This window comes from Vollenhovia emeryi, unplaced genomic scaffold, assembly GCF_000949405.1.
Source record: "Vollenhovia emeryi isolate VEMERY1.0 unplaced genomic scaffold, V.emery_V1.0 DF939136.1, whole genome shotgun sequence".
Classification (NCBI taxonomy): Eukaryota; Metazoa; Arthropoda; class Insecta; order Hymenoptera; family Formicidae; genus Vollenhovia; species Vollenhovia emeryi.
In genome coordinates, this window is record NW_011967230.1 from 1,809,766 (window position 1) to 1,831,129 (window position 21,364).

A 21,364-nucleotide genomic window follows, 5' to 3' on the forward strand; every position below is an offset into this window, starting at 1 on the left:
CAAACTCGAACAATATATTTTTAGTCTTTCCCAATCTGCAGTTTTTAAAGTATAATAACAAAATTACACAATCTCAAATTAAAGAATTTTTTTATTGCACTCTAATATTAAACATGAGAGCTGCGTACTTTGTATCGATGTATGTTTCTTTTTTACTCTTTCGATATTTATCTTTACAGTTTTTTAATTTGGTAAAAGACAAAGTTTTCCTTACGCTGGAGTAGATGTTCACTGATATCGAAAAGTGACAAGTGTGGTAGATGTACACGGAGAGCATTTCCTCTTAAAATTTATCCTGAAAATCATCACGGCATTTCGAAGAATTTTATGAGAGTTTTCTGAAATTTACTAGTAAAGTGTATGACAAAATTAAATAAAAGAGTTGAAATTTTGTCATACATTTTACTGGTAAAATTTCAGAAAACTCCCATAAAGTTCTTGAAAACGCCATGCTGTCCCACGATTGGGACAATTAATTTTCTATGTCCTCTTCCGCGATTAAGAAGTACACTTTCGAACGGTGGTAAAATATTAAAGTGTGCGCCAACGAAGAAGACTCGGACGATAAAGGTTACTTCCGGCTATATTTTGGCGAATCACGGTGCGATTTCGCGGGGAGCTGTCGTATTGGGAATTACTCTGACGTGGCAGACGCGTGCACACGTATGACCAGGGACTGTTATCTGCCCCCGATATGGAGCTCCTCGTGCCGCTCCGCAAACAGGAACCGAGACGCGGAAGTCGCGGCCCGCCGGCACAAAATTGCGCGCTACTTCCTTTCGATAGAGAAACCTTCTATCTTCGCATACGGGAAGACGCAACTCCGTTCTTCCTCCTCCATTATTCAGCCCGTCACTTAAGAAACCGGGGAGTCATTCTCCGTAGACACGGAATTTCGCGTTCGATCGACCTCGGGGATCCGTTAATTCGCATCTCGAGAGGTGTGACGTGTAAATGGATTATAAGAGACAGTTTTGGATTGTAAGATTGGTTTCTAAATTCTTTTTAATTGACGTCTACCCTGAGAGGAAAATCTCACTGGGACGTGCTTGCATATTCCAGCACGTTTGAAAAAATCATATCTCTCGGTTAACATCAAGTCACTAAGATTAAACGGAGCTCATTTCAGAGGTGCTTAAACTTTAACTTTAAATTACGGTCATATTTCTCTCGGTTAATATCAAGTCACTGAGATTAAATGGAGCTCATTTTAAAGGTATTAAAACTCTAAGCACGAAATAAATCGCGATAAATGCCAAATAAGATGTGAAAAATTATCCGAATACTACGATCCGAAATTAATTTTAAATAATACAATTTTGTAACAAGTTGTACTACGAACCGTTTGAAGCACAGCGTTCTAAATACTGCGAACTGATAAAAATAGACGCGTTGCTCTTTTAAGAAGGAATTGGACGTGAAAGAGCGGTACGGGCAGATCTGTAGATTTTTCTAGCGCGCTTCGTAAAAAGTAACAAAGGCCACGCATTACGATCGTCGAGATCTCAAGATCTCGGGAGCTACGGCCTCCGTCGAAGTACGGCGACGTGGGGATTGCGAAATCCGACAATGAAGGCAACGTTCATTCACCGTGATACTCGCTAGCTTTCTTGCGAAGGACACGTCGATATGGCGAATCGACCTTCGCGGAAGCCCTGTCCTCCATAGAGTACGTTGATTTCGTCCAATGTGCTTGACTTCAATTAAAATCTGACACGCCCAGCAAAAATTGCGAGTATCGTAGCCGTGCGTTCACGACTATAATAGATTGAAAATTCATTATATTTCGCAAATGTCATAATTAAACGACAAAAAAAACGCCTTTTCCAAGATCTCATTGAGAGTCGACCGTCATTTCTCTATTACAAATTCTCTATTACAATTCTCTATTACAACAGCGCTCTAATTATTTTTGCATTATTTATAATCACGTGGAAAACTTGCGTGAAAAATTCAAATGTAAAAAGAAACATAATTTTACCTTGTTATCCTGATTTAGTAAGAGCACGGGCAGTTTTGTGCGAGAGTTAAAATTTTCGGTGACAATTTCTTTGCCGATAAATTTTCTCGCGGACATAATTCGCTGATACGCGCGCGTCACGCGAATACGAACTCGCGCAATGGAATCCGGCGAGTTTACGTAAAAATCCAAACTCGACGCCGACTCGGCGTTTTGCGTCGTACACCTTGTACAATTGAGCCAGACTTCTCGTTCTCGTGCGACGAATAATGAGCTAGCCTTGCGTGGAACGCGCGTCGCATGCGATTTGCGAAACGCAAATCCGCGCGGCGCATAGAACTGTCTGCCTACGCGTTGCGCTTTTGCAGGGATACCGGTCTGAAGTCCGGGACGAGGAACCGACGAAAAATTCACGAACCGGTTCGCCGGCTGTTTCATTTTACGCCTCGGATGCTTCGAGATGAGGAAGAGAAGAAGGGGAAGAGATACAGAGAGATAGAGAAAAATTAGCTTAGAAGCGGACGATGCGTCCGCTCTTCGTCCTGCGAATCGAGACGATCTCGAGGAAGTTGCCGGCGAGAGAGGATGTTATGGGTCCTCCTACGCAGAGCGCACGGAAACGACATAATGGAAGGAAATGTTGTAGAGGGAAGATAAACGAGCTGCGGGGGAGAACACTGGCTTGACGTGTTTCGTTGGACACATTCTCAAAACTAAAAGATCGTTCTAGGTTCACGGAATGTCGCGTGAAAAGTACACAGAAAACTATCCGATTAAGTATAATCGTAACTCAATATTATATAATAACAAACTGATGTATCCATAATTCAATCGGAAAACGTAATCGGAAAAATTAACCATCGGAAACACTGTTTAATTGGTTAATCCGATAAAAATTTTTCTCAGTGTATTTAATTGGTTTATCCGATGAAAATTTTTCTTGACGTGAAAGAGCGCGGAGATGCAATTTCAACGATAATCGAGCGATATATCTATTTTAAAAGAGTTAATTGAATTGAATTAATCCTTTCGCGGTTCAGATACAAATATACAAAATAGGATGTTCATCGAACTAATTGGAGAAATGATCAAATCCGATGTGCTATACGCGATATGAATCGAATAGCGAATTCAATGTCTCACGTTTAGATTGTTAACGCCAGACTCGGTAAAATTTGTCCCGCGTGAGTGGGTTAAAACACGAAGACACCGTTATCGTCAACGAACGTTTAATTAGCCGCTCGATCTTTTTCTTACGAAATTTTTGTGAACGTTTACCGTATACGATTGCGACAAGCTTCGGTCGAGATGACAAAACCTCTATTTCTAGATTTTCCTCTCGAAAGCATTCTCTCACGTCCGGTCCAGAACAGCTGTCTGGCGAAAATAACATGGGGATAACTTGGGCATTACAGCGCGCACAGGATGCACTTATCCTTTTCCCTGATCTTGCTTCGTTCTTACTTGACGGTGTGGCCGCCCCGCTGCGATGACCGGTACAGCTACCTGCCAGGCTATTATTGCTACTTTACACAGATACTCGGCTGGCTAATGCCAGGACACACAAAGCGCAAGTTATAATAAATATTGTAGAAAGCCACAGGATGTGATAAATGAAAGCATAAAGAGAATGAAAAGATACTTTTTCTTCTGTTATGGTATCCGATTTTTTATTCTCGTGAAAGTCACACTTTTGCGGTTAACGACGGTACAAGGGTGTGAAATGCGAGTAATCAGGCAGAGGACAAGTGAGAGAGGGAAATACACGGGGACAACGGCAGTTTATCCGATTCTCGACTTTCTGCGTTCACAAGAATCTCGTGATCGCGGCTGATTATTTAAAAATCGATTCGAAAGATCACCCTGCGGTAATTCGCCGTGCGATAATTCGGGAAACACTCGAAAGTTGTTAATTGCGCGGGTTCGAGCGCAAGCCAGACGTCAAGTCCGTATTCTCTAAATCGGGCCGGTGAAAGGCGAGAATTAATGGAATATGCATACGCGAATTCCTTTTCTTCCTACGAAGTGTAGGTGAGCGATCGGCCGCCGGCGCGATATTAATTAAATCTAATTAATGCAAATTAGCGCCGGGCAATGCGGCACGGAAACTTCGTCGCTACAAAGTATGTATGGATAACGCGCGTGTTGTGACAACGTTAGCATTCTTGGAAGTGAATTATGCGTACGGTTTTGTAACGATTTTGTGCCAGAGGTCTTGTTTCGCTCCGCTGCGTTACAAAGAGCCGCATTATTCTCATTCAGGAAAGAACTTATTTTCACAATTAATAATAAATCCACGAGGCTCCGATGTGAAATCACAGATGCGAAGGAACAAAAGTGTAATAGCCGAGACAGGATGTTGGCGTCTAAATAATTTTAATTTTAATTTATTGCAAAAAGTCATATCTCAGCGAGGGTTTGAACCCGGAACCTGCCGACTCGCGAGGAGCTTATTTTCACTCTCGATAACGTCTCAAGTTTGAGGAAGATTCGCGCGCGTGTTCTGGAAACCAATTTAGAGGGCAAGGCTCGTACGCCTTCCTGTTTCTTTTAATAAGTGCTGATACAAAATAATCTTATGATCTCCGAGGGATCCGAAACAACACCGCCAGACACGTTCCCAGCGGAAACGTTCGTATTTACTCTGCTTCCGTCTCGTTCTCGAGAGATTGAGCCCGAGAGCTCGATGACTCCAGCGTTTCACGGAACAGAGTGATGCATAGGCGCGCGATGATCTCAGCGCGTCACCGTGATGCCAACTTAAAAAATAGAGTGACGTACCGAAACAAGCATGACGTATCCCTTTGTGGTATCAGATACGCGCGATAAGATTCACGACAGAAGTGTGGGCGCCGATCAACGCGTTACGCGTCGCGATGCGTTCTCGTTTACGTGAGTACATGCACGTATCGGCAACTTACATGGCGCGATTGCGTCATCCAAAAAAAAAAAACGATAAAACGTCGACCCGTGATCCGTAAGGGAAGGTGCGAGCGTTAATGAGTGACGCTGATTCGTCAATACTTCGGAGGCGAGGAAATATCAGCTGATAAGACGCTTGGAAAATACGGACGTCTTCTTCTCTCACCTATCTTTCCTTCTCTTCTCGTTCGAGCGTAATTTCCAGTCAACACTGAATGGAAATGGGAAGCGAGAGTTCGAGTGGAACGCGAGTGTCCGAAATAGATACGAAGATAATTAAAACATTCGTACGAATTTTAATTGGAGTCTACCGCATCCATAATTTTCTGACGTCGCGTATCAGTTCCTGTCTCTATAGGCTTTTGTTTTTTTTATCTGACGTAAATTCGTTTGACGTATGTGTGAGGAATCATTTGCATGGCGTGGAAGCTCCTGTTCCCGCCTCGGCTTGCGTCACTTTCCGCACACGTGTCCGCGTGTGGCGAGGCAACGTGAGCCGGCTGAAGTCCGGCATTTATCCTACAGTGGACGCAAAACGTAAAACCAAGTCGCAACGCGAGAAATCGACAAATGACAGTCTATCATTCTTCTCATATTTGACTGTGATTGGTCGATTTCCCGCGGCTCAGGCCCGGTTTCGCTAAACGTCGTATGATCTTAGTTAAATTCACGTTTGTCTCTTTCTAAAGTAAGAGAAAGAGACAAAGAATAAATTAAACTAAGCTTAAAGTTAAGCGATGTTGGTGAGACCAGGCCTCAGCGTCTTGCGTTTTGTATCCATTGTACAATACGCTTAAAGTTTATTCTACCATGGACGCAAAACGCAAGACGCTAAGCCGCAACGCAAGAAATGGACCAATCGCAGTTAAATATGAGAAGAATGATGGGACTATCATTGTCCGATTTCTTGCGTTGCGGCTCAGCGTCTTGCGTTTTGCGTAACGTAACGCAACGTAACGTAAGTTTCGCGAGCGTACACGCGCGTTGCACGTAGCGAAAACACGACTCGAGCTTTGGCGTAATGGCGCAATCACCAGTCATCCTTTTAGGAAGTATTCGCGCGTTTACTTCGCCGAAATATATGATTTGACGTCCTTTTCAGAAAAAAACGAGAAGGAAAAAACAAATATGTTAATCGACATAAATTAATATAATTGCGATTTTCGAAAGAAGATTCTTAAACTTCTTTTTCGCGCATTGACGTAAGTGTTTAAATTACATTAGGCAATAAACAACCGCGTGGCAAAAATGAACAGTGATTTCCATATATCTCTCGAGCCTTTCTATTCATCGTGCGAATCGCGGATGCGCCGCGCGTTTTTAAGTTGATCGATTCGCACGAGCAATCTGGCCGATTATTAATAATTCGCCGTTTCTCCGAATCTCCGGGGATCGATCATCGGTTTATGGAGAATGAGAGTTGCGCTTGCGGAAAGATCAGTTTTCACCTAATTGGCGAATCGACATCGCAAATTAGGGTCAAAGCTCCACGAATATTAATAGCTGGCACACACGCGCACGAACCTCGTTTAATTGACTCGAAGCGATGTCGTTCGCTTCAAAGCGACGTTATTTCCCTATCGACGGGGAATTTCATTTGAAAATACAGATACTTAATGCCCAAAATGAATGAGCTACGATAAGCGGTAGATTTCCATCAGTTGAATTTCCGTCGAAAGCGGTATGTCATTCAGATTTGTCATATGCGCGGTGACGTCAGAAACGGGGACATTCCTGCGATAAACTGCGCTCTTGTAAAAGTACGTAATCTGCGGAAATTCAGGTTAAGACCTCGAAGAAATTTCTTCGCTCGTGATAGCCTAATCAAACTGAGTATGCACATCTGCCGAGAAGAGAATTCGGCGTGCGTATTGTTGATGTAGCTGCGATATGATAAGAATATGAAACGCACCTGAGCTGCGAACTGTCGAAACGAGTTGCCGAATAACAATCTTTTAAATGCACAACGGACTCACTTGCAGTACGTATGGATATTTGCGACTATTGTTTTTTTTCTATGCTTCAACAATATGTATATGTCTTTAACGCCTAATTTTTTATATTTCAACATCTTGTATAACCTGTTAACAGTGCACTGAGAAAAATTTTCATCGGATAAACCAATTAAGTAGTATTTCCGATGGTTAATTTGTCAGATTACGTTTTCCCATTAAATTATGGATACATACAATAAAATTTATGATTTTACGAAATAACTATACCTTAAGTAATAATTTTTCAGTCAAACGAAAAAATAAGAGAAGACTGACTTTTGAAAGTCTGAAATTTTTGAAAGGCGATTCTTGTTCGATCTTATCGCGTTCGGCGCGACTCAATTTTTATTCGTATTTTCGCGCGAATATTTTGCACCGCCATGAATTCCTGCTCGAACGCCGGCGGGTATAAAGAATCGAACTTGACACCGTTCGAGGTTTTCCTCGGCTGCGCCGCGCGCGCATAATCATATATCTCCGTCGCGACGCTTATCCTTGCCTGGATGACCCAGTTGTAACGTTTAAATCCCTCGAAGCCCTGAACGTATCGTTCGAGGATTTATCGAGAATAATCGAAGGCCGACGAACGATCTCGCCGATACGTTGCGTTAGGAAAATCGGTGCCCGGGAATATTTTTCCCTGTTGCGAATACAATGCCTTCCCCAACTTATCTCTTCGCCATCAAGGAGAAACGATAAAAGAAACGTGCGAGAGGTCGTTTTATTTAATTTTGCTGGCTATCTCTAAAGGCTTCGCCAAACATTTTTATCTCGATAATGAGGATAAATCCTTAAGCACACGACGCGTGTAAGGAACGTGCGATTTGCGCAAATCAAGTCACGTCGTGCCGATCTTTTGGGAATGTTTACTAATTTTTTCCCTTCTCTTTTTCGTACAATATTTCTGGAACGCATTTCATGAAATGTCTGTGTTTGAAAAAATATATCTCGTGCCATCGCGATTCTATTTATCGCTTGCGATGCTTATTTGTGCTATATATAAATTTATCTTTTCTTCTCAAAGATAATGAAATATTCGTATCGATCTTGTCTAACGCGGCGCAGCGTCGCGTTATTCTCGCGCGCCAAGTCTGTACCTGTATGGCTGCGGAAACACATCGGTAATCGTAACTGAAGGATAAATAACAACTTAGAAACCTTGAATCTCAAGTGCGAGAGTGTCAGTTGCGCCATCAGCGTACGACGCTTTTATCACGGCGATGAAGAATTGCGTCGAATTATGGCGGAAGAGATAAGCGCTGAAACGTGGAGAAGCGGGTTCTCGCAGGTACCCCAATAAAAGCGAGAACGGTGAACAGCCACACGCGGATTGATGACTGACAGCGAGCAACGAAAATAGAGGAAGCGGCTGAGCAAACGGTTTTCGACGATACCGCGACGAATCGGAATTCTTAAAGGCTGCGTCCCGGAAATTGCGTCACGCGCTATACGATCCGCTTCCGGTACCGCGCGCTGCAACGTTCGCACAAACAAATTCCAGGGAGATGTCTAAACGTTTTACTAGAAAGTCACAACTAGCGTCAGCTTGGGGAATCCGCTTTGCAACTGGACTACAATGTAAATTTCCCGTCTCCGCGGCAGCGGTTTAACCAACTCTAGGTCCACTCTCTGTCGGCCCCTTTGATCTTTCCCGATCACGTAATATTCAAGCATTGCTTTGGTCAGCAATCCAGCGGTGTGTGTGTGTGTGTGTGTACAGTGATGGACAGAATGGTTGCGACCATCTAGTAAAATATTCCTCGGAGAAGATTTTGGAATATAACCCTGACTCTAAACGCACGTTTCCAAAACTTCTTTAAAAAAATGTCGCAACGATTCTGTCCATCACTGTACATACGTAAAGTCCCCTATTATGAGATAGGCTCCTAATATAAGATAGCGGAGTTTCTGCTAAATTAATACACGGAAAAGAAAATTCTGTTGAATTAAGCAAAATAAAGTTGCTTGAATTAAACGTTAACGTGACGGGCTGCCACAAACATAAATAATTCATTCAATTGTATTTGCTATGGATTTTTATTATAAGCATTGATGTAAATATCCAGATTATTAAGACAACAATCTGACGCTTCTCATTTCTTAATACTGATGTTGTTTCAACGATTTTACTTGAATTACTGTGATCTTGTCGATACAACATCATTCGTTTTTCCGTGTAGGCATCATCTGTTGGTTCCACCATGCATTTATTGCCCTTGGAGTGGAATCTGTTCAGTGGAGAATTGATCGTTAGATCGTGTAATCGTTGCGAAAAAAGATTTGTGATTGAATTTGGACGTTGGAAACCTATCTCATAATAGAGGACTTTCCTCTGCTCATCAAAGCTACAATACCACATATATAACTTTTCTCTCATTGGCTTGACCATAATAATGGCGAGTGCGCAATCGACTAAACAAATGACGGAGTGGACGTAGTACTAGTTGTACTATGGTTTAACTTAGAGACCCTCTAATAAGAGTCTGGCCATAACAGCGATTGTGGCAAAATCCTACGAGAGAGAAAGATATATATTTGCTATCTCGAGATAGCAAATATATATCTTTCTCTCTCGTAGGATTTTGCCACAATCGCTGTTATGGCCAGACTCTTATTAGAGGGTCTCTAGTTTAACTTTGTCTGCCGAAACGAATTTGTCTCGAAATGCAGGTCTCAAAGTACGCGATGGTTTTAATATTATATCGCGATAAAAGGTCGTTGTTGAGAGTGCTATATGCAGATAGTGTCGAAGAATTTATCGTGTCGTCAGAAAATCTGGCGGAGTCACCGTTTTAGCAAAATCTTCAATGTCACATTAAGATGTTAATCGACGTTGTGAAATTCTATTACGTAAAATGATAAACCACTATCCTCGTCGTTTTCGGTGAAACGTAAACAGGAAGACAGATAATGCACGCCGTCTCTTTGTGTGGTGCAACGTTCGCGCGATAAGTGGCTTCGCAAAGATGCCGGCGTTTATCATTACGTTCCCTTGTAATTCGATCTGTTAATCAAGAATAACAATATCGCGCGCAACAATACTTTTATCCCAACAAAGAGCTCTCGAACGCTCGTGTATCCGCGATAAATCTCATTTACTTTCACGTCTGTTTTGTTCCATCTGGATTTTCTCGACGACGGGGAACAACGTGTACTTTCGCTCCGATCGGGAGAGATTGAAGAAAAGCCCCTGTTCCCGAGTAGAATGGGCCAGGATTGAGTCGTTCCCGCGGTTAATTTCACGTTCGATCCGCCGCGCGGAGAAACTCGAAAGACGCACGTGGCGCAGCGATCGGCTCTCCCGAGATAATACCGATACTTTTCGAGATAACGACCGTACACCCTCCTACCCGGTTTTTCTCGAGAGGCGGTTTGTACACGGTGCGCCTTTGTCGCGGTTTGTCGCGGCACGGCCTACGTTGTCGAGATCTTCCGGCGAGATCTCGGCCGTCGATTTGTTTGTCACACGCCCAACGTGGAACACGAAAATCCGGAAAAAGCGGATTTACGTGAATGGGGCGCGGAAAAAGCGGACGAGTGAATGCACCGGATGCACGCGGAATGGATCGCTTTACGGCCGACTTCCGGGGTACAGTTTGCCTTTACCTGCTCCGAGGGAACAAGCCTCGTCCTGGCTGTACTATGATTCCAACGCGAGAAAGGATCGTGGAGCAAAAAGGTCCACGATGCAGCTGCCTTCCCTCCCCTGGGCACCATTGATGGCCGTGCTTACCCTTTTTCTCATCCTTTCCCTTCTTTATCATTCTTCCGCGCCAAAGGACGCGCAAGCGTCCTTGTTGTCGTCGGCCAACATGGCATTTCGAAGATTTTTATGAGAATTTTTTTAATTAAAATTATTTAGACATTTGTCACACTGTCTTGGCTCTTATTACTTCGACTGTAATTTTATGAGACTTTTTTGAAATTTTGCCATGTATTCTACTGGTGATTATACCTAATATACATGTTACTAGTAGAATGTATGGTAAAAAGTCTCGACTTTGTCGACGAATGCATTATCGAGAATCTGTAATCGGGATATTTGGTACCGTGTGGACTTGAAATTGTCCAGTATGGTACAGTAATAGACAGAATGGTGGCGACACTTTTTTTAGTGAGTTTAGGAAGATGCATTTGGATTCGGGGTCACGTTTTAAAAAATCTTCGCCGAGCAATATTTTACTCGATGGCTATTCTGAAATCATTTTGAACGTCTTTGATCTATTTCGATCGTATTAGTCACCCGCTTGTTTGTGTGTGTGCGCGTCTCGCACAAATAAGGACGACATTTATGCCGGTGCGTGTATGTACATTGTCCTCAGGATATTAGAAAAGGTTTTTTTGTCATTTATACGCATTGTTAAATTCCCCTTTTACAACCGTTTCGGGACCCGAAATCATTATTCACCGAGAGAGGGGGAGCGAGCGAGAGAGAGAGAGAGAGAGAGAGAGAGAGAGAGAGAGAGAGAGAGAGAGAGAGAGAGAGAGAGAGAGAGAGAGAGAGAGTTTCTGCCGATTTCTACGCTGAAAAAAAATCTGGTAGATTCAACCAGTCGTCTGTTAGAAAATGGACGAATCAGAATTCCCTTTAGGATTTACCAGATTTGTAGTAAAGTCTACCAAACTTCTGGTTATGAAATATCTTTCATGGTAAATCCTAAAGGAATTCTGGTAAATCCTAAAGGGAATTCTGATTCGTCCATTTTCTAACAGACGTCTGGTTGAATCTAACAGATTTTTTTTTCAGTGTACATTTTAGTTTGTTTCCAAGGAGGAATGTAAACGGATCGTACATTCGGGACTTTGGGCATTTTGGACGGACAAAAGTTGAGGACCGACTACGCACAAAGCCACCACGGGAATCGCGCGTCAAGGAAGAGATTTGCTTTGCACCTTGGTGAGACGGATGGCCGCGGGATTTTTACGCGCGTTGCCCAAGATGATAGTTCGTTACGACAGAGAATGCCCCGAGGCGTTTCCCTTTCGGGATCGAAGACCATGTTAATTTCAGATGACTAATCGCGTCCACGTCATTTATGTGGCACGTGTGACGACACGCACGTGAGTTCATTGTCCCATTCGTGTCGTGGGACAATTTACCGAAATGCCCTACGTTTCAAAAGAGCGCGCGCGATGCGGCGACTAGCATTCATCTCGCGTGTGCGCGGACATTGGCGAAGGCAAATTTATTTCACATGTCCGTCGTGAAATTTTTGTGTTCTTGGTGACGTTTTTTTTTACATGAATTTTAACGCATTAATTGTGTTCATTTCTCGCTGTAAACGTAATTCTTCGAGGAAAAGTAGCGATTCTCTCGGCGAACTGAGAAAAAGTCTTAAAAAATTTATTTGTGGCATATAATATTTATTTCTCATATAATGTTTATTTCAGCGAAATAAACCACAAATAAATTTTCAAAAGACTTTTTTTCTCAGTGTGCCTCTTCTCTCGCTTCTCCAATTTTCAACGTAGACGACAATGGCAATTGGCACTTGGATTCGTTGCGAGACGATCAAGGGGGAATTCTCTCTGAGGTGCTCTTTCTGACTGGCGTGCACGCGTCCGCGACGCAAATGAGGCCATATTAACGCCAATGTCACTGATGCAATTCACGCCGCAGATGCACATAGGCAGGTCACGATATTGCAAGATGCCAGCTGACGTCTAGAGATCAGGTGACATATCGACCGATCTCTTTCGCAAGGTCGTACACGTTCTGGCCCTAAATTAATATTTAACCAGAAAACCCGAAAATTGCGTAAGATCGAGATACAACCTTGCGAAAGAGATCAGTCGATATGTCGATTCGCGACAATCGTTAATAGATCGCGCTAGTAAACGGGGCGCTGGCACCTGTCGCGACACCGGAATTCGAGGGTTGACGGGAATTGTTCTTGAATGATTCATTCCCGAATTCCTCGGTTTTTCTGCTCCGGTCTTTGCTTTCTTCAGAGACCGGGGTGCAGACGGTCGAAATCGTGCTTCGGAGTTTCTTTGTACGATTCAGTGCACGGCAAAAAAATGTTGTATTAATAATATCAGTATAATTGAAATAAAATGGTTGAAACAGCATTAATGAATGAAACACATCAGACAGTTGTCTTAATAATCTGAACATTTAGTTCAATGTTTAAAATTAAAATCTATAGCAAATACAATTGAGTGAATTATTTAGGTTTGTGGCAGCCCGTGACATCAACGTTTAATTTAAGTAACTTATTTTTTTTTAATGCAATAGCATTTTTTTTCGTGCGTATTAATATTCGGTGAAACATATACATGGTTTATTTGTGCAATTTAAATCAGACTTTGAGTTTTGGTGCCCGCTTCTCTCACGGAGAGAATTTTTCTTAAGAGTTATCCTAAAAATCGTCGGACAACATGGCATTTCGAGGAATTTTATGGGAAATTTTCAAATTAAAATCATTTAGACATTTAACGTCCTGTCTTGGCTCTTATTCCTTTACTCCTTCCACTGTAATTTTATGAATTTTTTGAAAGTTTGTCATACATTCTACTAGTAATTATACCTAGTATACATTTCACTAGTAGAATGTATGGTAAAATTTCAAAAACTCTCGTACAGTTCTACAAAATGCCATGTTGTTGTGCTTGCATGATTTTCAGAGTAAATTTTAATAGAAAATTTTCTCCGTGTACCGTGTACGAAAAGCGTCCGATTATCGAACGAGGAGAAGGTCATCAAACTACGAAGATTCAGTATATTTAAAATTGAAATCAAATGTAAAAAGACCACAAGAATCAAATAACAAAGGAGAACAAATGATCGAATCAACATATAACTTCAAATAATTAAACGATTCTATAATAGTGAAAATCGAACGAACATTTTGAACCATTTTTGCTGTTCTTCTTCAGCGCAATTGAATAAATGAATGAAAATAGTGCAGAATAAAAGATTTCGTAAAGAGGTATATATAGTTAAAAGATATCCTCTCATTAAAAAGGCGTGTTAAGTCGATACTTGAAAGTCTCGAAGTATTGTGGCCTCTTCCACAGAACGATATGCAAAATGTATAGTAACAATCGCTGAACATAGTAATTTGAGAGAGACAAAAAGAATATTAGGCGTAGAATTTAATTTTAATATATATTTATTTCATATTTCGCAGACGGGATAACGAATTCTCAACGTTCGCCTTTGTTTTGATTCCCGCGCGATATCGTGCGATGTTACGCAGGTCATTGTTTACGCGGAGGCCGCCGCGCTATCATTCGCTCGCCGAACCTCGAGCCGGCAGGCAGCGTCGAGAGTCGCTCCGTGCGTCGTATTACCTTTACGTTAGCAATTTCCGAAACGCGATTGCGATCAGTATGGAAATAAAACTCTATCAATTTGTACACCTTTATCAGTAACAAGTAACGTTCATCGATTAATTATTAAGTTTCTACAACTTGTAATGAGAAACGAATTGCATGTTGAGACGTCGGCTTTTTATCAACGTACATAGATATTTCACGAGACTAACTTATCAAATAAAATATCAATGTAAATCGTGGTACTTCATATCGTGAATACATCTTGTTTACGCATCGCGCTTTGAATTATCTGTCGATTTCAGTGTAATCTGTCTTTCAGTTTCGAAGAACGATAGAGACATTTGTTGGTGTGCGGCTTTAGTACTTGCGTTGTCTGCTGTATTTCGTTCTGTTATACTTTGTTTTACAAATTAATTTCGCGTAAGGATTAGATTGTTCGACAATTCAAATTGTGAAGTATCGTTTCGCCGCGGATTAATAACAACTTCTTTACCGCAGACGTTTTGATTCCGACGCATCGCATTTTATATCGTAAATTTAGTGACCTATTTAGAAATGACCTATTCGTCGCTACTTTCGAATCGAGAATGCAAAATATCACGCGAGTTGCCAGTTTGAATGATTTGCGTGACGAAAAGTCATACGACACACGAATAACACTTGGTGCGTTTCGCGGTATTTCACGTCGCGTACGGGAGTGTCACACGAAATTTCGTGCGATCGTAGCTAATCGTTCTCGCGAGTGAATATTGTGTGAGTGCAACAAGGAGATCGGAGAGGAGGAGGAGGAGGCCTGAGAGGCATCGGGCAACGACGGAACCAACCGTGGGGTGAGTGTTTTAATTTACATATATTATTTGCTACTTGCAAAATTAATATCTACTCGCTGTCTTATTTATTCAAATGATTTAAATAAGAAAAATATACGCTGAAATCTCGTGGGTTTATATTTAAAAGGAGATTTTTTTCGAGTACTTTATAATTATTTTATTAAATATCTATTTAAAGAATATATGAAATATATATTTATTGGAATAATTTCGATTTTAAATTATTATTCTATAATAATCATATATCGTAGATTTGTATTTTGCAGTTCAGTGTAGTTTACGACGTAGATAACTCCGTTGTTGCGCATTGTATCGGCGAGTGGTATTAAAAAACTTTATATAATGGATCTTTATACATAGAAATTACATTAGATCTACATTATGTAGTAAACAAAATATTTATGTACGTTGAATGTATTGACGTGAAGTAAAAATAAATTGTGTACAAATAAAATAGGCTAGAAAAAAGTTGATAATATCTATTAGTAGTTGATATACATAGAGTGAGGAAAAAAAAGAGCGCACGCAATGCTGTGTTCCACACGTACTGAGAAAGATTTCCATGGGATAAACCAATAGTGTTTCCGATGGTTAATTTTTCCGATTAGATTATGGATACGTCCGAACATGAAATGCAGCCACCGATGAAACTTGATTGAAAAACCAACCACATTTTTCATCGGATATACAATTTAATCGGATATATCCATTTGCTATTATGTAATTGGATTATCCGATTATATTTAATCGGACATTTTTTCTCAGTGTAAGATAAAATTTTTTTTCACTTTAAGGTAACTTTGAATATTTGCCGCAATCGGCGATAGGGACGCTCATTGTCTCGCGCGCAAGAAACCCCGGCGTTGAATCGCAAGTTCGGAATTACCGGGCTAATTACCACCGTACCGTAATCGAGCGTGCTAATTAGGCAAAGCGTCACGATCTTTCCCCGGCGCATAACTCTGACGATTACGACTAACGTCGACGAAGCGGTTACGCAAGAGCGTGCAATTTCCTCGCGAATCCGGGGGGGAGTGTCGCGTGGAGCAACGAGGGCGTCGGCCGCGGTTCTCACGGTATTGAAAAGGGGGCGAAAGAGCTCGAGGTCCGAGCAGCCTTCTCGGATCCAAGAAAAATTCTCGTCGGAGCCGCGCGCGGCAATTAGGTAATAACGATTACGAGCGCGTTAACGCCGGTCGCGCGCGTTTACCGCGCCCTCGTGATCTTACGTGCCGGATTTGGCAATCCCGTGGCACGCCGTACACACGCCGCGGAAGGATTTGGCAATGAGAACGCAATAAGAAATCGAAGGACCGCCCGCCGCGCCGCGCGCAGGATACGCATTGTTCCCTGGACCTTTTCGACGAAACCCAGGGTGCCGTACGTCGTTATTTCCCACGTGACTCTCGTAAAACTATTCGAAATTTTCCGGACGGGAAACTCGAGCGAACGAGCCGTTCTTCTCCTTGTAATTTGAAAAATGCAGACAGGTTCGAGGGTAAATAAAGAGGACAATACAACTGACGAGGGTGCGAGCTGTTTTTAGACATTTTCCTTATGGAAAAGTAGAAGGCCGTTTGTCGACTTTGTGAAAGAGAGTCGACGCGCGAGATATTCTCCGTAATTTATTTCACGTACACTGAGAAAATTTTTCATCGGATAAACCAATTAAATAGTGTGTCCGATGGTTAATTTTTCCGATTAAATTATGGATATATCCGATGAAATGCAATTACCGATGAAATTTGATTGAAAAACCGATCACATTTTTCATCGGATATACAATTTAATCGGATATATCCGTTTGTTATCATGTAATTGGATTATCCGATTATATTTAATCGGACATTTTTCTCAGTGTACTACAATTAAGCGACCTACGGCGTTCCATCGGCCTTGACACATAAAATTGGTCTCCGCGCAAAAAGTCTTAATTATCCACGGTTGTCTAACGCGTTAAACCTTTATTACTTCCATATAGAACGCTTGCTTCTACAGAAGCTTCTCCCACCGAAGCTCCCGACTTTTGACACTGAATATTGATGAGCGTTTCGACTTGTGTTGTATAATCTTCGATGCCTTGCAATACCTCGCTCGTTCAACTCGAGGAATTTCTTCGATAATTCCACAATCAACTGGCAATGGCAGTGATTTTTTTCTTTCTTCGTTACCTTTTAATCATCAATGACAGCCGGATTATTCGCAGCGAAAATAATTTATCGCTCATTTTTCACGCTCCATCGTCTGGCGATCGAAGGCTACAATTATTTGGGTCGCGGACACTAACGATTAACCGTCCGGTCCTTCCGCTCTTGGTAGATCCCCCTGACCTTCTCCCGCGGCCATTATTCTCCCTCTTTGTTCCCCCGTTCTCCCTCTAATACTCTTTCTGCCTCTCCACCGCTCGTTAGTGTCGTCATTGTGTTGTCACCGTCATCGTATACATACTATTGCAATATTACACGCAACATTGTATACTATACTCTCTGTCGCACACCGAATTGAGAAATGGAACTGAGTTGAGTAATCCATTTCGTATGAAACCGAATACTCAGTTTTCGAAATCGGGGATTTGTCTTGAAGCATTTCAGTCCCCCTCCATCCCGCGCGTGCAGAAATAGAATTGCCACCGGCGTGACAATTGCAATTCTTCAATCATAAAATGCGTGTGTTAGTAATATAAGAAATATATATTCATGAATGTATGCGTTATATATAAACTGATCTATTCAGTAACATATTCCACTACGTTTCGCGTAAGGAGACATCGCGTTATTTGGAATAAATGTGTTAAAGTGGGCATCTGCTTTATATTGAAAGCTATTTATATGATTGACAACGGGCTTGAAGAGATTAGGGTTGGACGAACAACGTGGCAATCGAACGGCTGAAATATGATATAGAACTGTAGCGATGATTGAAAATTGTACTCTATTACTCGCTTTTTTTAACATAAATTGGGCGAGTCCGACTGAAACCACTTCAGTAATTCATTATTAGGAATTGCAATTAAGGTCTGTGTCTATATGTACACGAGAATTACGAAAATTTTTTCGCAATGAAAAACCGCGTGAAACGAAAACGCGCAAAAATATGAGTCGGGGGAGAATTCTCTCTTAAAATTTACCCTACAAATCATGTAATCGTGGGACGACATGGCATTTTGAAGAACTTTATGAGAGTGTTTTGAAATGTTACCATACATTCTACTAATAAAATATATTGTAGGTATAAGTAGAGGAAAGTTCCCTATTATAAGACAGGATCCTAATATGGGATAGCGCGGCTTCTGTTAAATTAATATGCATCATCAGTTGATTCCACCATGAATTTATTGTCTTTGAAGTGAAATCTGTTTAGTGGAAAACTCATTGTTAGATCGTGTAATCGTTGCGAAGAAAAATTGTATGATTGAATTTGGGTGTTGAGAACCTGCTATCTTATATTAGAAACCTATCTCATAATAGAGAACTTTCCTCTACTAGTAAAATCCCTAGTGGCACAGTGCACTGGCTGAACATTGGCTCAATACAACCAAATATTGGGCCAATTTTTAACCAACATTTGGTCAATGCACTGTGCCACTAGGGATGTATGGTAAATTAAAAAAAAATGTACAAAATTCTTCGAAGTGTCATGTTGTCCCACGATTACACGATTTTCAGGATAAATTAAAAAAAATTCTTTCCTCGTGCATGCTCGTAGATACGTTTACTCGTAGATACCATCCGTATCGTAGACAGGCAAGAGTGCCTGGACATTTCTACAATTATAGAATACATTATATAGAAATATCTAGGCATTCCTGCCCGTCTGCGCACATCCGCGCACAGCAATGATCCCGTTTGTTGTGCGTTTACAGATCTTTCCGAAAAAGCAGGATGAGCGAGGGCGGTGCCGGCGAGGGGAGCGAGAAAACGGATCCGGGCGCTATCAGACACGGGAACTTCATGAATTATTACCAATTCCACGCTGCGGAAGAGCGCGTGCGGCAACTTCCGCGTGGCGTGTGGCAGCGGCAACGGGTCGCCCATCCGGTCCGGAAATACGCGGGTCTAGACGTCGGCTGTAACGCCGGGGTAAGATCAGCGGCGGCACATCTGTCGGGGACTTGCGGGCCAGCCGAAACGGGATGACTCGGCCCGGCCTTCGTGATCTGGAAAGTACAAGCCGGCGCGGCGCGGCGCGGCGCGTCTAATTTTGGTCGACTTATCCCCATTCGGCTTTTCGCTCACGCAGCAGGCATTTCCGCTTCCGGAATTTGCATCCTTTGTCCTTGTTAGAAATTTCCTGCTCGTTTCGCCCATCCTGTTACTCTTTATTGGAGCTAATACATTTTTTTTTAATTACACGGAACGCCTCGCAACTGCCGAGTTTCCTCTGTTAGCTGGAGATTCCCTCTTACAATTAGCTCGGGTAACACGAAGCGGAACTCGTATCAAGAAGACACGACGTGTAGCTAATTCGATTATTCTATTTCCAATATTCTGAATTCAAATTAGGAGATTTAGATATGTTTAATTATGATAAATTAGCGACTTGATATTTTTTCAGTGCGTTGTTTAAACGTTTAGTGTCAATTTCCTTGTTTCTATGTTTTCGGCTTATTTTTATTTCAAGCAAATTTCACAAATTGAGATTAAGACCCTGTCCAAAAGCATATCCAAATCTTATTTACATTTATTTATATTTAATTCTTCGCTGGACTCTCTGTACGATGCGTTTTGCAGGATCTCACGTACGCTCTGCGCGACTTCCTCGAGGAGGCCGTGTCGCAAGATCAGCCCGAAGTCTCCTTAATCGGCGTAGATCTCGACCCGATCCTGATCGAGAAAGCGCGCGAGCGCAATCCGCGGCCGGATCGCGTGACCTTCGAGTGTCTGGACTTTTTGTCCGAGGACTGCGGCGAGACGCTGAGGCGATATCTGGCGCAGCTTAATAAAACGCGATTCGACGTGGTGTTCTGCTTCTCGATCACCATGTGGATTCACCTGAATCACGGCGACGACGGTCTGGAGGCGTTTCTGCGAAGGGCCTGCGAGCTGGCGGAAATGATCGTCGTCGAGCCGCAGCCTTGGAGATGCTACAGAAACGCCTCGAGAAGACTGCGAAGGGCGAACCTGGGGGACTTTCCGCTGTTGAGGGAGCTCAAGTACACCGATCCGATGAGGCACATTGAGGATATTTTGAGGAGGCTGTGCGACTTTCGAAAAGTCACCGTTACCGCGACCAACGAGTGGGGACGCATGCTCCTGATTTACGAACGGAAACGGGAGTCGTAAAAGATCAGCAAACACGCGCGATTATGTGCATTCAGATCATAAATGGTAGCAACTGCATGCGCATAATTTTCTAAATATTGTTTATACATCGTAACCGCGAGTGTGTGACGTAGCGGTAATAATTTTGCTCATCCTGGCATAGATAACGACAGGAAATTTATAATAAAGCTTTTCAAATGCCAGTGCATGGATTTTTTACGTGCGCCACATTTTAGCTGATCGCATCCTTCCTGGCGTTCTTTGTTGGAGCAATTAAATTTTCATAAATTCGAATTTGTATGCAAACTGAAAATGTTTAACTTGTAATAAGTTTGACTAATAATAACCCTTCTGCGTGATTATGTATTCCCTCGATACTTTGTGTATTCTGGAACATTCGCATTGTCGCAGTTTGAATCTTTAGCAATTTAAAATTATAAGAATTCGTCAATTCCGTTATATATTCTTACAATTTTAATTAGTGTTTTTTATACATTATTATCGATTTTTGGAAATTAACACTTTGTCGACAAAATATGTATATGAATTATCAGTTACATTGCATTTATGTTACAATTTCTCACTCAACATACAGTGTTATAATATATTCAGGGTTGGGTAAATTATCTTTTTTTTAAAGTAAGTTAAGTTAAAGTTAACAGCCTTGAAAATTTAACTTAGTTAAAATACACGTTAATCCATAATAAAATTAATTGAATTAAAAGTTAAGTTAATAATAGAAAGAAATTAAAAAGTTAAAAGTTGAATTTGACTCGCGATCACGTAAAATTAAGTTGCGTTAAATTTCACGACCAGCGTTTAGACAATCAATCACCTACACGGAATATGGCCCGTTACATATGTGAACAATTTCACGCGATTTCGAGAATCAAAACCCCAAACAACGGCTGTGTTCCAAAATTTATTGTCAGCGCTGAAGATCTACAGTGCACATAACGCATACTGTAGATTTTTGGCTCTGGCAGTGATCTTTGGAACACAAAAACTGCCAATGTAGGTAGACGCGCGGCGTCTTGTAATTGCCTTTGTTTATAGCATGGCTAACTTTATAAGAAAGGTAAATTTAAAGTTAAAAGTTACCGCTAAAATACAACT

The 21,364-nt window shown here is 41.7% G+C and overlaps 1 protein-coding gene across 6 annotated transcripts in view; it reads left to right on the forward strand.

Annotated features, from left to right (window-relative positions):
* LOC105567611 (probable RNA methyltransferase CG11342) overlaps positions 1 to 20,605 on the forward strand; it is a 60,996-nt gene extending 40,391 nt beyond the window's left edge. For all 6 annotated transcript variants that reach the window (XM_012022593.1, XM_012022597.1, XM_012022596.1 and 3 more), the window contains 2 exons: positions 18,850 to 19,066; positions 19,718 to 20,605. In XM_012022593.1, coding sequence (XP_011877983.1) covers positions 18,869 to 19,066; positions 19,718 to 20,269 — 750 coding nt within the window. In that variant the 5' untranslated portion in view covers positions 18,850 to 18,868 and the 3' untranslated portion in view covers positions 20,270 to 20,605. The remainder of the gene's footprint in view (positions 1 to 18,849; positions 19,067 to 19,717) is intronic.
* The last annotated feature ends 759 nt before the right edge of the window (positions 20,606 to 21,364 follow it).